Source organism: Anastrepha ludens, chromosome 6, assembly GCF_028408465.1.
Source record: "Anastrepha ludens isolate Willacy chromosome 6, idAnaLude1.1, whole genome shotgun sequence".
In the NCBI taxonomy this organism is placed as follows: Eukaryota; Metazoa; Arthropoda; class Insecta; order Diptera; family Tephritidae; genus Anastrepha; species Anastrepha ludens.
The window spans coordinates 10947803-10963908 of NC_071502.1; the positions used below are offsets into that span (position 1 = coordinate 10947803).

A 16106-nucleotide genomic window follows, 5' to 3' on the forward strand; every position below is an offset into this window, starting at 1 on the left:
TATAAAACTTCCTATGTGAGTGCCCTGCACTTCAAAGAAGTCGTGCAAAATATCTTGGCGATTTTTTTTTTTTTTTGAAGACCTGGTAATTTGCAAAATGCCTCACTGGAGGGACGAGACTCTCCTGTGACTGCTCTGCTCTTCAAATAGGCCGTGCCAAATAACTTGGTGATTATTTCTTTGAATGCCTGGGAAATTTGCATAAAGTCTCACTGACGGACCGAGACTCTCCTGTGAGTGCCCTGCACATCAAATAGGCCATACCAAATATCTTCTCGATTATTTCTTTGAAGATCTGGGAAATTCGCAAAATGTCTCACCGGAGGGACGAGTTACCTTTTTGAAAAGATTCAAGTGGTTTAAGCAATGTAGTTAGGGTATAAAAATCAAAAGCAGATATAACAATGGGACTTTTTGTATAAAATTTAATGGAACATGCAGTTCAAGGTGGATTCAATCCATACAGAACCTTAAAATTTTCAGTATAATCAACCTCATTCATTCCTTCAAATATATTAGAAAATACTATGCTTTATATTTATTCTTTAAATTTTTGTTTCCATTTCCCACCTCATTTTTTTAACAAGTTTCAAGCATTTAATGCTATTCATTTTTTTTTCTCTATAAAAACTATTCCATGCGAAATTATTATCACGTACCTGTTTGCAGCGCTTTGAGAGACTTCTGCACAATTTCTTATAGAATGGCGCCATTTTTGGTGTATCCAATCGCTCAAGTTCAGTGCCAATATTTTTATAGTAAATCATGTATGTTTATATTTACGTTTTGTTTGCACTTCACAGTCCAATAAAAATTTCTAAAAATAACTTTCCAACAGTTTCTTGCAATTCGGAAAATATCAATCAATAAACACTTGATTACATTGCACAATGATTTTCGAAAATTGATTACGCACTGTCTGAACGAAATCAATAAAAAAAACACTAATCGTTCAAAAATTTCTAAAAAACTTGCACTTCGCCTAATATCACTCGAAAATCGTTGACAAAAGCGATTTAGTCAAGCAGGTCAGATCACTTGCTTTCGAAGCAGATCAGCTAAATTAACGTTCACACAAATTTCAAATTTCCTCCGTTTTGATTTCACTAAATCAACAATTTTCGCATTGAATTGGAATTTTCCACGCTAGCAAATTACTCAAGTCTATTGTTGCGTTGATCGTACGTAACTGAACATGACGATCGGTGCAGTCGTGTCTTTTATGTGCTATGTGCGGAACCGAAATCTGGCGCATCGAGCGGTAAACGTTTGTTTTGAGTGCGCGCTTGAGTGAAACTCAATGGTGAGAAGAAGAGCAAAAAAAAGGCAAAGAAATTTTCCAACCAAAAGAACGCACTCACAACAATGAAAAGCGTCGAGTGATTTCTGTGTGAAAAAATGTTCAACTCAGCTGATGTGTACTCAGTTTATCTAGCAGATATACGAAAATTATCTCACCCATACACACTCAACTACGTACGCTATGGGAATATTATAATAATATTTACTGTGCTTGTGAAAATGTTCACTTGTACTTACTTGTTGCACGACAATGGTGGCACGCGGTGGTGTACACACCGCCACATCCATTGGATTTGAGGTGACGTTGATGGGCCCAGCGCTGCTTGCTCCAGCCGCCAGCAACATGCCTACTCCTCCGCCAACACCCCTTTGGCTGTCATCCAAAATGTCGTGCGTCGCACTGGTAAGGCCTGCCGATGATTTCTTTTTGGACGAACGCTTGCGTGGATGCATCATTTGTGCCTCGGCAAAGAAGTCCACACGTAGATTTGGCAGTGGCGGTGATATCATGCCGCGCATTGACCCGGTTGGGCTTGACGTCGGTGCCACGCTACCCGCTACTATACCACCACTGGCACCGCTACCAACACCATTGTTGTTGCCACTGCCATTTGTTGCCTGCAATGTGCTGCCAATCAACATATTATTGTTGCTGCCGGATGGACTGCCGCCGCCACCCGTTGACTTCCCATGCGGCTGTTGTTTCGGTGGAATCTGCTCAAATTTCGAGGCGATCTCCTCGAACTTGTTTAACTCACTATAAGATTTGGGTGAATGCTGTCTACTTCCCACAGCGCCGGCACCCGGGCACAGTGCTGCATACTCGCTTGGGGATTGTTGTTTGACCTTCTGCGGATAGAAAGCATCGGTTTGCGGCACATATGTCTGACTTTCACGTATTGTCGCGTGGATTACGGAACTGGGTCGAATACGTTTCGAATTCTTGCGCGACGGTGGTCCGCTAGGCTGCGTCTCCGCCGTTTGTGGCATTTGCTCGTTTTGTGCCAGCAGCTTGTATTGCTGAAAGACCTCGCCAATTTTGCTCGGCGATATATGATGTACAGACATTTTGCGCTCATACACCGAACATGGCTCTGCATCGTCTGAGTCGCTGGTTGTGGTAGCCGAACTGGAGTTTTCATCGACAGCGAAGCATTCGCGTTGGATGCGATCATAATCGATAGCTTCACGATCAAACGGGAACATTGTTGAGTCCTTGGCGCGTTCCCGTCCGCGTTCACTGCCACCCGACGAGGAGCTGGACGAGTACTTGCGCTGCTGTGAGGCAGGCGACAGCTGCTTTGGTTTACTGATAGCGGTAGTGAAAAAGTGCCCCTCCTTCATAGTGGGAGGCGCCGAACTGGACGGCGATCGGCGTTGTTCGCGTTTTGGACTAGTGGCGGTGCCACTACTGCCCGGTGGGAAACGTTGTCTGGTGCTACTGCTTGTTTCACGTGAACGTGATTTCTTGCTACGCGTTCCCTCCAAGGATTCCTCATCGTCCGCAAGATGATGTTGCTCGTAATAGGCGTGTGCCGCAGCGGCTGCAGCGGCATGACGCTGTGCAGCATAAGCTCGATATTTGCTGCGATTTGGTGAGTTATCACGTCGGCTTGCTGTGGGACTGGGCTCTTCAATGAAATTGGTTGTGTGCATACGTTGTTCCTCCCAATTACTGCTGCGGCGTGCCTGATGTACTGGCTGATGTGTTTGCTGTTCCTTGAAGCTGAAATGTGTGCGTGACTTTTCGCTTGTGCGCGCCGATTTCGGTGATGTTGGTGGATCGAAGGTGAAGTGTTTGGTGCCGCTGCTGGGCGCCGGTGCAGTTTTTGGCAGCCACTCTTTATTGTTGCTGGTCATAGTGGTGGTGGCGGCTGCTAGTTTAGAGGCAGGTGGCGCGGATGTGCCGCATTTGCTGCTCTGCTGACGGCGATTCGAGGCAAGCAACGGTGTGGTTGAGGATGGCTCAATCGTGAGAATGGACAGCGATGACTCTTGACTCTGTGAAGGGAAGGAGATGGTTGCATGAAAAATGAAATGCATTGATTTTTTAAATACCGTTAAAGAATATGAACAGATGAATACAAATTGAGTGGAATAAATTTTAATAGTAAACCATTTATATTATTTGTTTGTAATAAAATAAAAAAATTTGGAAGTTTTACTGCATGTGCAGGAAAGAATCGCCAGGAAGCGGTCCGAAATTGAACTCTAAGAACATAGCGCAAGGCCGCACTCATCGATAGTGATTTGAAAGCAGCTCTGGGAGCTTGGTTGGGAAGATTTTATTCGTTCACTTCATACTTAGTTCGGACTGGCTACAAATTATAACCACCTGGCCATCTACGTAATTGGCGAATGATTTTGGTTGCGAAAAACCATCCTCACTAGAAACTTGGGCAAGGCAAAGTACTTTGTGCCAACAACCAAAAAGTTTACGTGAATTGAACAGCAGATTGCGATTGACAATTACGAGTGCGGCGTAGTCAAGGAATTTGACTACCTAGGATCCAGCATTAACACCAGCAACAACGCCATAAAAGAGATTCAGCAAAGAGGTCCAGTGAAGAATAGCGCTTGCCAGCAGATGATACTGTGTACGCAATTGAAAAGCAGAGCCCTCTCTCGACGCACGAAAACAACGCTCTATCAATCACTCATCCTCCCGGTCTTACTACGAGTATATGGCGCTGAGCCCTAGACATTGGCGGCATTCACGACCGCCCATGGGCGGTTTTTAAGAGCTTCCGTGAGAAAAATTCTTCGCAAGATCTAAGGCTCGAGCTGTACGCCGACATTGACGTAGTGAAGCGCATTAGAATTCAACGGCTGCGCTGGCTAGGCCACGTTCAGCGAATGGACCATAACGCTCCAGCAAAGAATGTGCTCTTTTCGAGCTGCACTGGTGGAACTCGCAAAAGTACGTTCCCATCTACGTTGGAAATACCAAGTCGACGACGACCGCAACCCTTGGTGTTTCTAACTGGCGCCAATGCGCGCAATGCAGAGGCGATTGTCGCAACATTTTGGTAGTGGCCAAGAACGCCCATCGGTTGCAGTTGTCAGCTAAGTGTCCTAGTTTTTCGGTAATACGGAAAAGGAATTCTATGAGATATGGGACCTTAATGAGATTACCGTAGAAATGGAATAAGTTTACGAACAAAGCGGTGCATATTACACCAAAAGCGGATAATGCTGGCTATGATAAATAAATATTTTATTGTAAATCAAAAATTATCGATTTTTTTCAAGAACTAGACAAATTTTACTTTTATTAAAGTTTATACTTGAAATCCACTTCTAGATATGTTTTTCTTTTAAGAGATAAATACTTTTTTTCATAAAAAGCACTATTCTATGGAAGTAGGTACGTCATTATATAATTTTTTTTCTTGCTTTCACAGTCAGCCGTTTCCGCCTCGCACTTATTTGTAAGCTTTTCATCATTATTTACTTCTACCTGCACTACCACTAACACTTTTACGTCTAAAAACAGATCAGCTATTGTAAATCTCTTTAACTTAAACCAATCTGCATACTCCCACTCACCTCAGTGCTATCCTGGACATTCATATCCGGTCGATTGTAAATGTTGCAACTCGTTAATTCCAGTTCGGTGACATTTTCGTGTTCGGAGTCGATTTGTATAGCGGTCAGTAATGGTTCTTCCAGTGAACTGAACAACGGTTCACTCTGACCCGAATTATCACCTGCAAATACAAAGTTAATATATAAAAAATAAGTGAGCATAAAAATAGCGCAGCATTGGGTAGAGAAATAAATACTCCTCTGTAGCTGTGCAGTTTATACAAATTCAAGGCGAAATAATGAGAAATAGAAAACAGAAAACAGCATCTGCATTCACAACGAGTAATTTTGGTGAGGAGAAGAGCGAACTAGAAAGAAATCAATGCATGAATGCTTCAGTGCATGAATTAGGGAATTGTTGGTATTTTCACTACACTTCGTTTGCCCTTATTCGTCAACACTTGCCTTAGATTCCATTAGCAATGCTTGGGTCAGTCGGTAGCTGGCTACAATGTAACTCATGCAAGGCATTGAGCAATCAATCAGTTAATCAATCAAGGCCAACAAAGCGTGATGAATAGTTGAAAGTATACATTTTTTTTTTCTGTTCTATTTTGGGATTTTCTTCCATACTACTACTTGGCTTTTCACAGCTTAGAAGCATTTCCTTTTTAGCGACTATGCTGTGAGAGGCTTCTGCTAGCGCACAAATTTCACATTCCTTCTATTTGGTTATGGACCTAACCCAAAAAAGTTTTTATAGGCCTGCTAAGTATATTGAATTTATTAGAGCTCGATATCTGGTGCCTATGGGTTGAAGTTTCATATGACAGAACTGGCAGTCGCCCCTTGGCTGGCCATGGCAAACCACCGAGCGCATTTCTATCATGGGAAATCTTCTCAAATTTCGATGATGTGATCTAAATCGCATAAAACTTGTATTGAAGAAGTGTAACTTTATGTGAATCCAGGAGCTTATCGACGATAATATTTCAATCATATCTTCAGAACGATCCAGACTATAAAATTAAAAAAGTTTATTGACTTGAGTGCTTCGAAGGACCCTAAATCAGAGTTTAAATATCATATAAATGAAGGTGCAGAGAAAGCTAAGAAGTTTTTGGTATTAATGAGACGGTTATCTACGGATTTTAAGTGATCCTTGCGTTGTATCACTCAAGTTAAATTGCGACTGTTGACGACCCTATTTGTTTCTTATATATTTTAACAGCGAATTTTTCATGTGAATCCCGAAAAGAACTTACAAAAAAATTGTCACGCGCCGAGTAGCGGGTTCCACGACAGTTTTAGTAATTAGAACAAGAGTATTTACTAGAAAATATAAACCTCTAACTTTAGACTTCCCAAATTAAACAACCACGTTCCTCCGCTTTCATCGGAAGTTAAGTACCTTGAAGTGATACTTGACTCCAAACTCCATTGAAAGCTACACGTTGAAGATCGAGTGAAGAAGGCCAGTATAGCTTTCTTCTCCTGCAAATCTATGTTCGGTAAAAAATAAAGACTCAAATCATAGGCCGTGGTTTGGATATACAACGTAGTGGTTTTGCCCTTTTTAGCGTATGGCTGCCTGGTGTGGTGAAAGGTCTTCAGAAAGGCTATAATATCACTAAAATGGAAAGGGTGTACAAGACTGCATGCACTGGCATCTCCCGAGCATGCAGAACTTGTCTTCAGTGCTGCCCGAAATGCCATTATGCGCTTACTTCATATGGGTTTTTAGGTTATTTCCATCGAAGCCCAAAGTGCAATCAGGTTCAAGGAGGTTGGCCTCTGGAGGCAATCTCTCAAGGGACATGGTAGCATTTTTTAGCACTTAGCACTGCATTTCTCTGAGCTTTGAACATATCTGTCTATCCACAAACTGGAGTTTGAGGGTCGTGTCAGGGCAATCTTTCCGCGTAGACAGGATTGGAAGGAGGGAAAAATCTGCATCGAAGCTGGTACCTCTGCCTTCACTAAGGGATCCAAGATGGACTTGGGAGTCAGTGCAGGGGGTTTTCTCTAAATCAGCCAATTGCCGATGGGCTTGCGAGGAAGGAGACTGAATTGGTCTCCGAGATATCCTACACGGTCATCGCCATCCTCTTGACTGTGGTTAAAGGTGCATGGCACAACTTGTTTCTTAGGAAACTGCAGAAAAGATGGAGCTCCATTTCTCTATGTGCTATTTCGAAAACGCTTTGCCTTAATTCAGTAAATAGAGGGCTAAGAAAATGCTGGGAATTTTACGCCCTTCAACTTCCAAACTCGTACCTGCGTTTACCAGCCACTGGACGATCCATATACACGTGAAAAAGCTATGTTTAGCATGCAACCCTTTCTCGTTCTCTGTAAATGTTGGGGATTGGCAGCTAGACGATTAAGGTCACTGGGTACTTTATCTTCGACAGCCTGCGCCTGCTGTGCGCCAACCTAAGTCCCATCAATCTTTTCCAGTTTTCCACTTGGGGAGTGCCAGAGTGGTACTTCAACCAATTCATCAATTTATCTACCTACTAGGCTATGCGATCATGTTCACTTCAAAGAGTACTCATTTTGCACGGCCTACGGTCTACCTATCCACTGCAGCGTATTTCAGAGCAAACTTACTTTTGCTACTGAGCGACATATTGCCATTTACTGTCAAACCCACATGGGGTTTAACTCAGTTCAGAAACATGGTAAAAGGTGGAAGGTGATACTCTATGGGCAAAAAGTAAGGTGAATTATTTGTCAAACTTCGTGGGATTAAAATTTCGCTCTAGTTATTTTTTTCATGAGTTGGCAACACTGTTAATAACATCTGGGCCAACTTTCATGTGAATGTCATTATCAGTAATATATTTACGCTTGTGTTTACCGAACGACCAAGAGTGCATTTTTCGATTTTTACAATGTCTGATTTGATTGAGCAGAGAAGTGCCATCAAATTTTGTTTGCGGAATAAAATTTCGGCTGCGATAACGTTTAGCATGCAGAAGGTATTTGGTGATTCGACCATATCGCAGAAAAATGTTTATAAGTGGTGCAAAGATTTCAAAGAGGGTCGCGAACGTGTTGATGACTTGGAGCGCTCAGAACGACCATCGACGTCAACAGATGACCAACACGTCAATAAAGTGAAGGAGTTAGTGCTCAAAAATCGTCGGTTGACTGTTAAAGACCTTACTGATATGATCGGAATATCAGAAGGATCTGTGAAAACCATTTTGAAAGACCATTTGGGCCTACGAAAAGTCAAATCTCGTTAGGTACCGAAAACTCTCAATTTCTTGGAAAAAAGTCGTCGCGTTGATGTGTGTGAAACAATGTTTTCAGACTATCAGGACAAGCTCAAATGCATCATTACGGGAGATGAGACTTGGATTTATGCTTACGACCCTGAAATAACCGACCAATCAAGCGAATATCGTGCTAAAGGCGAGGCCAGACCGAAAAGAGCACGTCAAAGTCGTCCAAAAATAAAGGTCATGATGACAGTTTTTTTCGATTTTCGTGGTGTGGTGCACTATGAGTTCCTTCCACCTGGCCAAACTGTTAATAAGGAATATTATTTGAGCACTATGCGTCGTTTACGTGAAGCAATTCGTCTAAAAAGAGCAGAATTATGGGCCAACAACTCTTGGTTTTTGCATCACGATAATGCACCGTCTCACACTGCACTCGTTCTTCGTGACCATTTCGCCAAAAATTCCACGCATATCGTCCCGCAACCACCGTATTCACCTGATTTGGCTCCGTGTGACTTCTGGCTATTCCTAAAACTCAAGAGACCACTCCGGAGAACGCGTTTCGAGCCGATTGAGGAGATAAAAGCTGAATGGAAGAAGGTGCTTATGGCTATACCGGAAGTGGACTATTTGACATGTTTCGGGGATTGGAAAAATCGGTGGCATAAGTGTATTTCATCGAGAGGGGATTATTTTGAAGGTGATGAAATTGATTTACAAGAATAAATAAAGATTTTTCATTTTACAACCAAATTCACCTTACTTTTTGCCCACAATACAGTGCTTGGCCCATGTGAGCAGTTGGGTACATTGAGACTGTCATTAATAAAGCTCATAAGAATACTTGCTCCAATACTGAAATCTGCAAAACAATCAAGTGTTGGTTGAGTAGGTCTGAGGAAGGAAGGTAGTGAAATTCCAAGTATGCTAGGAATTCTGATAGGACTTATCATGGGGTAAAATCCACGAGGTAGACATATGGTCACCATCGTCCTCGATTCATTGTGTACACATTGATTTGAGGATAAGGATATTCGTAGAACAAATCATTTGTTGTACAAATATAACTAACCTATACAGTTATATTAATTATTCAGTTGAATAAATTTTGCGGTTCGATAAGATAAGCAAAATTGTATGGTTTGAAGTACACTTTATTATTCAGTATACTCTTCCTGAACATCAATAGACTGGTTCCAACGAGATTCCAATTTATGATTTCCATCCCTAAATTAAGAAGGATGGGCTGCAAAATACACTTACCCAGCTGTTATGACCTCATCACCTTTCCACGCATTCATTTTTTAGGTTTGAAAACAGATGGAAGTCGTTAGTTCCCTAATCTAGTGAAAACGTTGGATGCTCCAATAACTCAAACTTTAATCAATGGTGTTTTGACAGTGTGAAAATGTTCTTTTGCAAATACTTTCAATGATTCACTTGTAACCATTTTTTCAGAATAAAGTTGTATTTTCATCAAAAAACAGCGATAACTTAGTTGCGCAATTAATAATGAATGAATAAGATAAATGTGTTTTAAATATACTTTTCTGTTCAAAGTGAAAATTATTTCACATCTGATAAAGAACAATAAGGTAGGTCGCACAAATATCTATGCAAAAATACCAAATTAAAAAGGAAACAAATGTAGTTTGCGGTTGAAAAAAGTTGATTTATTTTTTAATCTCGTACCATTTAAGCGGAATAAGCGCAAGGTAGGCGCACATTAATTTACGTCAAAATAACAATATCAAGTAAAGCCCCGAAAGTTTTTATAACATATTAAAAATTTTCTCTTTCTCTCGCTCTTTCACTCTTAGCTTCACAGTCTGTGGTGAAACATAGCTTCATCAACAATGCTCCTCCAATTCAGTTTCTCTCTTGCCTCATTTCTCCAATTACGAACGTTCATCGCTTTTGAGTCTGCTTTGACGTCATTAAGTCATCTCTTTCTTGGTCGGCCTCTCTTGATAAAAAATATTTTTTTTCTTTTGCAAACTGGGTATTTTTTCTTAATTTCTTTCCTTCAGCTAACCTGAAAGGTTACAATAATATTCTGAATCTATTTTTTCACTAGTTTGCAATTAACTTACAAACAAAATTCCTTTCGAACTCCAAAAAACTGATGCTCACGCCTTCTTGACCGCCTACTTCTGTACACGAACTCGTTTCGGAGTCGAAGAATCAAATTCACAGAACTCTTTGGCCTCTTGTTTTGATTTAGGATCATGGTGATAGACCCAAGTCTCAACCATAGTGATGAATCAATGCACAAACTCCATTTTATCCTTTCAAAAACGCTCGAAGTGTTGCTGAGAAATTCGCACTCGAATGTGTTTTTGTTCCAATGTTAGCGAATGTGGCACTCATTGTGCACACAGCTTTCTGAAACCCAATACTTCAGTCAAAATATAGCCTATACTGCCCAGTGATATGCCTAGGGCTACTACTAAATCTCTTTCAGTCACTCAACGATTTCCTCTATTTTTCCTCCGAATTCTGGTGGGGCTGCTGTTTGCATGTCCTTGCCTTGGATTGTCTTGAAGGCTTGTACGACTACGTTGAAATTCAGCAACCCATCTTTACACTGTACTAAATGATGGCGAAAAGTTGTTATACACTTTCAACATTCGTTCATAAATTTCCGTTGCTTTTAAACCTTCCATAAATAGAAATCCAATCACTGCACGAAGAAAATACTTTGACTTGTCGATACTAAATGGCTTGTTAACAAAGAATAAATTGGCAGACAGAAATGAATCTTCATTTATGTTCCTATAAAGACCAAAAAGAAAAAAAGAAATTTAGGCTAGCAGTAACGCCCTGCCGCTATCGAACTGCAAAACTTATTGAACATCCAAAATTGCTATACTGCTGAATTGCAATTTGTGCAGCCTTCGAGGTATAACAGTTTCTTTCTTGCGTGCTCTAAATTAAGTACTTTTGCATGCAAGTTAATTCATTCGGTCTAATTGTATGACTGATTGCCACTACAGCCTTATCTAACTTTACTCTCTTTGTGTAATTCAGAAAACTTCACTTAGCCCTTTGAATATCTTCCTTCATCCGCAATAACTAATTTGTATAACCGCAACTGATGAGTAATTCAACATTTTGATTGATTTGAACACCTGACCACAGTTTCCTTGTTTGAATTCAATGAGTAGTCCGTATAAAAGGCTTGTATCACAAAAAGCCTTCACAGCTTAATTTATAATTCTGCTTCCTTTGATGTTTCCTCAAACACTTGCTTCCTTTCATCATCATACATCAAAACTTCCATTCCCATACTGCTTATTTTAATAGGAATTTATTACAGCTATTATTAAATTTTGTTATTGTTAAGGGCAGAAATTTTTCTTTAATTTTTAATTCATATGCGCAAAAGCAAGTCACGCTCCAACAAATTTGGTTAATGAAGAACGAATGGAACTGAATATACAACACAGGTGTAATACATAGCATTTATTAAACAGGTGATAGCATTTTTTTGTCCCGGAGTGCTGGTACAAAGTACATGAAATGTAAGTAATACTGAACACTGAATACGCTGGACACTGGACACTGAAAGTGGATGATATAAGCCAGCTATTGCGATTTGAAAGAACCATAATGAGAAAAATCTACGGTCGTAATCGTCATAAAAACGGCACGTATCGCGTCCCTTACAACCACGTAATTGAAAACCTTATTGGTGGTGAAAATGTAATACGTTTTATTAAAGTGCAGCAGATAAAATGGATTGGCCAAATCATAAGAATGCCCAACGAAAGAAATTAAAAAAAAGGTGTTTACTTTTTGCGTCCAACTGGAGGAAGAAAGAGAGGCCGACCAAGAGAGAGATGACTTGATGGCGTCAAAACAGACTCAAAAGCGATGAACGCTCGTAGTTGGAGAAATGAGGCAAGAGAGAGCTTGAATTGGAAGAGGATTGTTGATGAAGCTAATAGGACTATGAATAAGTTCGTGCGGTTTTTTTTCGAAATTTGAAACTTTATTGACGTAAAATGGTTACAAATTTAATATTCAAAATATTGTCCATCGCTTACTACTACTTTTTCCCATCTTTCTGGCAATTCACGGATTCCCTTTGTGAAAAATTCGGTCGGTTTTGCCGCAATCCACGAATCGATCCATTTTTTGACTTCATCGTAATTACGGAAGTGCTGGTCAGCCAGGCCATGTTGCATCGATCGGAAGAGATAGTAATCGGATGGCGCAAGGTCTGGACTATACGGCGGGTGGGGTAGGACATCCCATTTGAGCGTTTCTAAGTATGTTTTGACCACTTGTGCAACATGTGGCCGAGCATTGTCATGTTGCAAAATAACTTTGTCGTGTCTATCGGCGTATTGCGGCCGTTTTTCTCGCAGTGCTCGGCTCAAACGCATCAATTGTCGTCGGTAGACATCCCCCGTAATCGTTTCATTCGGTTTCAGTAGCTCATAATACACAACACCCAGCTGGTCCCACCAGATACACAGCATAACCTTCAGGCCATGAATATTCTGCGCCGACGTCGATGTTGAAGCATGGCCAGGGTATCCATACGTTGCCCGACGTTTTGGATTGTCGTAATGGACCCACTTTTCATCGCCAGTCACAATTCGATGCAAAAAACCCTTTCTTTTGTGCCGTTGAAGCAGTTGTTCGCATGCCATAAAACGGCGTTCAACGTCTCTTGGCTTCAATTCATACGGCACCCAATGGCCTACCTTTCGGATCATTCCCATGGCTTTTAAACGTTTGGAAATGGTTGATTGATCAACTCCCAAAGTTTTTGCAACCTCTTCTTGCGTTTGAGCCGGATCTTGATCGAGCAATTCCTCCAATTCGGTATCCATGAACTTTGGCGGCGCACCCTCGCGTTCTTCGTCTTCCAAGCCAAAATCACCACTTTTAAAGCGTGCAAACCACTTCTGGCACGTTCGCTCAGATAGAGCATGCTCACCATAAACTTCCACCAAGATACGATGACTTTCGGCTGCTTTTTTCTTCATATTAAAATAATGAAGAAGAATTCCCCGCAAAAACACATTATTTGGCACGAAATTCGACATTTTCAAGTGTGGTAAAAATATTGTTGTTTACGCTTCAAATAAAAAACTTATACTGACGTTTGTGCCTTACGACAGTAGCTCTCCAATGAATGTTTGGAAATGTGGATCGATGGAATAATAATCAAGTTACGCCATCTGTTGTAAAACCGCACGAACTTATTCATAGTCCTATTACATATGTTCCACCACAGACTGTGAAGCTAAGAGTGAAAGAGAGAGAGAGAAAGTTTTTAATATGTTATAAAAACTTTCGGGGATTTACTTGAATTTTTAGTTTGGCACAAATTAATGTGCGAGTACTTTGAGCTTATTCCGCTTAAATGGTACGAGATTAAAAAATAAATCAACTTTTTTCAACCGCAAGCTACACTTGTTTCCTTCGTAATTTGGTATTTTTGCATCGATATTTGTGCGACCTTCCTTAATATACTTTATCAGATTTGAAATAATTTTCACTTTGAACAGAAAAGTATATTTAAAACACATTTATTTTATTCATTAATTATTAGTTGCGCAACTAATTTCTCGCTGTTTTTGTGATGAAAATACAACTTTATTCTGAAAAATGGTTACAAGCGAATCATTGAAAGTATTGCCCATCGCTAGCTTCTACTTTTCCCCATCTTTCTGGTAGGCCCCATATACTGTCGGGGTAAAACTGTTCATCTTTTGAGGCTATCCACGGATCAAGTCATTTTTTGATGTCTTCAAATGAATGAAACTGCTGGTCAGCTAGATCATGTGCCATCGATCGGAACAGGTGATAATCGGACGGCGCAATATCTGGAGAATATTTCCCATTTTAGTGTTTCCAGGTAGGTTTTAATGGGCTTGGCAACCTGAGGCCGAGAGTTGTCATGCTGTAGAATCACTTTTCTATGCCTCTCCGCGTATTGCGGCCGCTTCTCGCGCAGTGCTCGGCTCAATCGCATCAATTGAAGTCGATACCGATCCCCCGTAATGGTTTCGCTTGGTTTTAATAGTTCATAATAAATAACACCAACTTGGTTCGACCAAATACATGGCATAACCTTCGCAGCGTGAATATTCGACCGAAGCAACGACGTAGAAGCATGAGCGGGGAGTCCCCATGACTTTCTTTTCCTTGGTGAATCCATTCTTCATCACCCGTCACGATGCGATTAAGGAAGGGTTTCTCCTTTTTTGCCGCTAGCGCAGTTGTTCACAGGCGAAAAAACGACGTTCAACATCCCTTGGTTTTAACGCATAAGGAACCTAAGTCCCCTGTTTCTGAATCATTCCCAAAGTATGCAATCGCTTGGAAATGGATTGGCGGGTAACTCAGAATACTGAAGCAAGCTCTTCTGGCGTTTGACACGGATGCTCATTGAGCAATGCCTCCAATTCAGCGCCTTTGAAGGTTCTTGCCCTTCCTTCACGCGGACGGTCGTCAACATTAAAATCACCATCTTTGAAACGACGGAACCAATCTCGGCACGTTGTTTCACTTAAAGCAGCATCTCCATAAACTTTTTGTAGCTCTCGATGTGCTTCAGCCGCCGTTTTTTTCGAATGAAAGAGAAAATCAAAACTTCCCGCAAATGACGTTTATTCGGCACAAAATCAGACATTTTCACTTAGCCAAAAGTGTATGATACCAAAACAAAATCACTAATGTGTCGAAGCAGTTTGTTTTCCATATGTCTGAGCTTAGTTTATGATGTTTAGGTTATGTTAGAATCGACTAGCACACACTGCTGGCGGCATCTATTGACAAACAGCGGGAACTTAGTTGCGCACCTAATATTATGTGGTAGCAGAGCATATTGAGGATATTTCTCGACTAAGTTGTTGCAAAATCATGAACATCTAAATGTCACGAAATTTGTCCCAAGATTTCGGAATTGTAATAACGAGATCCCGCAAGCCTCGGGATCGCAAAAATCCTAAGCAGTGGCATCACTAGTGTGTATGTGTGTAATCACAAATGCACGCAGATATGCTTAGAGGATTTTCATTAATCATACGCCCTGTTGTACGACATTGAACTGTTGATTAGCAAACCAGTCATTTATTTACAATAGGAGATTTTCAAATCATACCAAATTTATTTATGATCTACAAGCAAGCGCAAACATTTTACAGTCTGACACGTTTGCATTTTTGCGAACATTGACCGATGGCAGTAAAAGTGGCAGAAACAAAACAAAATTATTTGCATACTAAACAACAGATCAACAAACATGAGCAAAAACGCGTGAACCCAAATACCTAAATTACTCGTAATTGCAAGCTCTATACTAAAACGCGTGCCACAAATGTCTAGCTTTTGATTTTGTTTTACCTGTTTTATTACACCTTTTCACCTTTTCAAAATCAATTCGCAGCTATTGTTTAGCACAAACATTGTTGCATGCAGCAATGCCATTAACCTTTGTGTTTACCATTGTCTTTCTTATTTCACTAAAAGCCAAGCAAATGATGCCTAAATATTTTACCTACCAAAACTACCTATCCGATGGAAAATTATTAATCACTTGTCGCTAATATTTTCTTCGCCTAGGCGCCATTCAGCAACACGCAGTCATTAACTATTCATTAATAATTCAATTTATATACATGGTTATTGTTGTTGTTTTTTGTGTAAATTTTTCCATCCAAACCGAGAATAGCTTACCCAAATCCAGTGAGTCGCACGTTTCTGATGTGTCTGTATGTGTAACGCTAGTCACCAGCGTCGAAGCCGAATCCGTTGATGTATTGATGTTGGCATCGGTTATGGAAGCTGACGAGGAACCCATTATGACAACCTGACAACAAGAAGAGAGTAGGCATAGAAAGGGTTTAATTGAATGTCTATGTATTTGTAATATTGCTAGTCATTAATATTCATTTTAGATTTAAATTAATTGATGCTGATTTATTTTGCAGATTTACAAATATTGCATAGGATAGATGATGAGATGAACACTGAGATAAAGGAATTTTCGAATTTTTTTTTCGAAAAACTATGAGTTTGAGT

The 16106-nt window shown here is 40.5% G+C and overlaps 1 protein-coding gene across 2 annotated transcripts in view; it reads right to left on the minus strand.

Annotated features, from left to right (window-relative positions):
- The window catches only part of LOC128868124 (uncharacterized), a 157338-nt gene that overhangs the window by 122194 nt on the left and 19038 nt on the right, over positions 1-16106 (minus strand). The window contains exons 3-5 of one of the 2 annotated variants that reach the window (XM_054109884.1): positions 15762-15894; positions 4852-5012; positions 1540-3303 (exon numbers count right to left, since the gene is read on the minus strand). In XM_054109884.1, coding sequence (XP_053965859.1) covers positions 1540-3303; positions 4852-5012; positions 15762-15894 — 2058 coding nt within the window. Of the gene's footprint in view, positions 1-659; positions 1262-1539; positions 3304-4851; positions 5013-15761; positions 15895-16106 lie in introns of those variants that run through there. The other variant, XM_054109885.1, reaches the window with a different exon arrangement.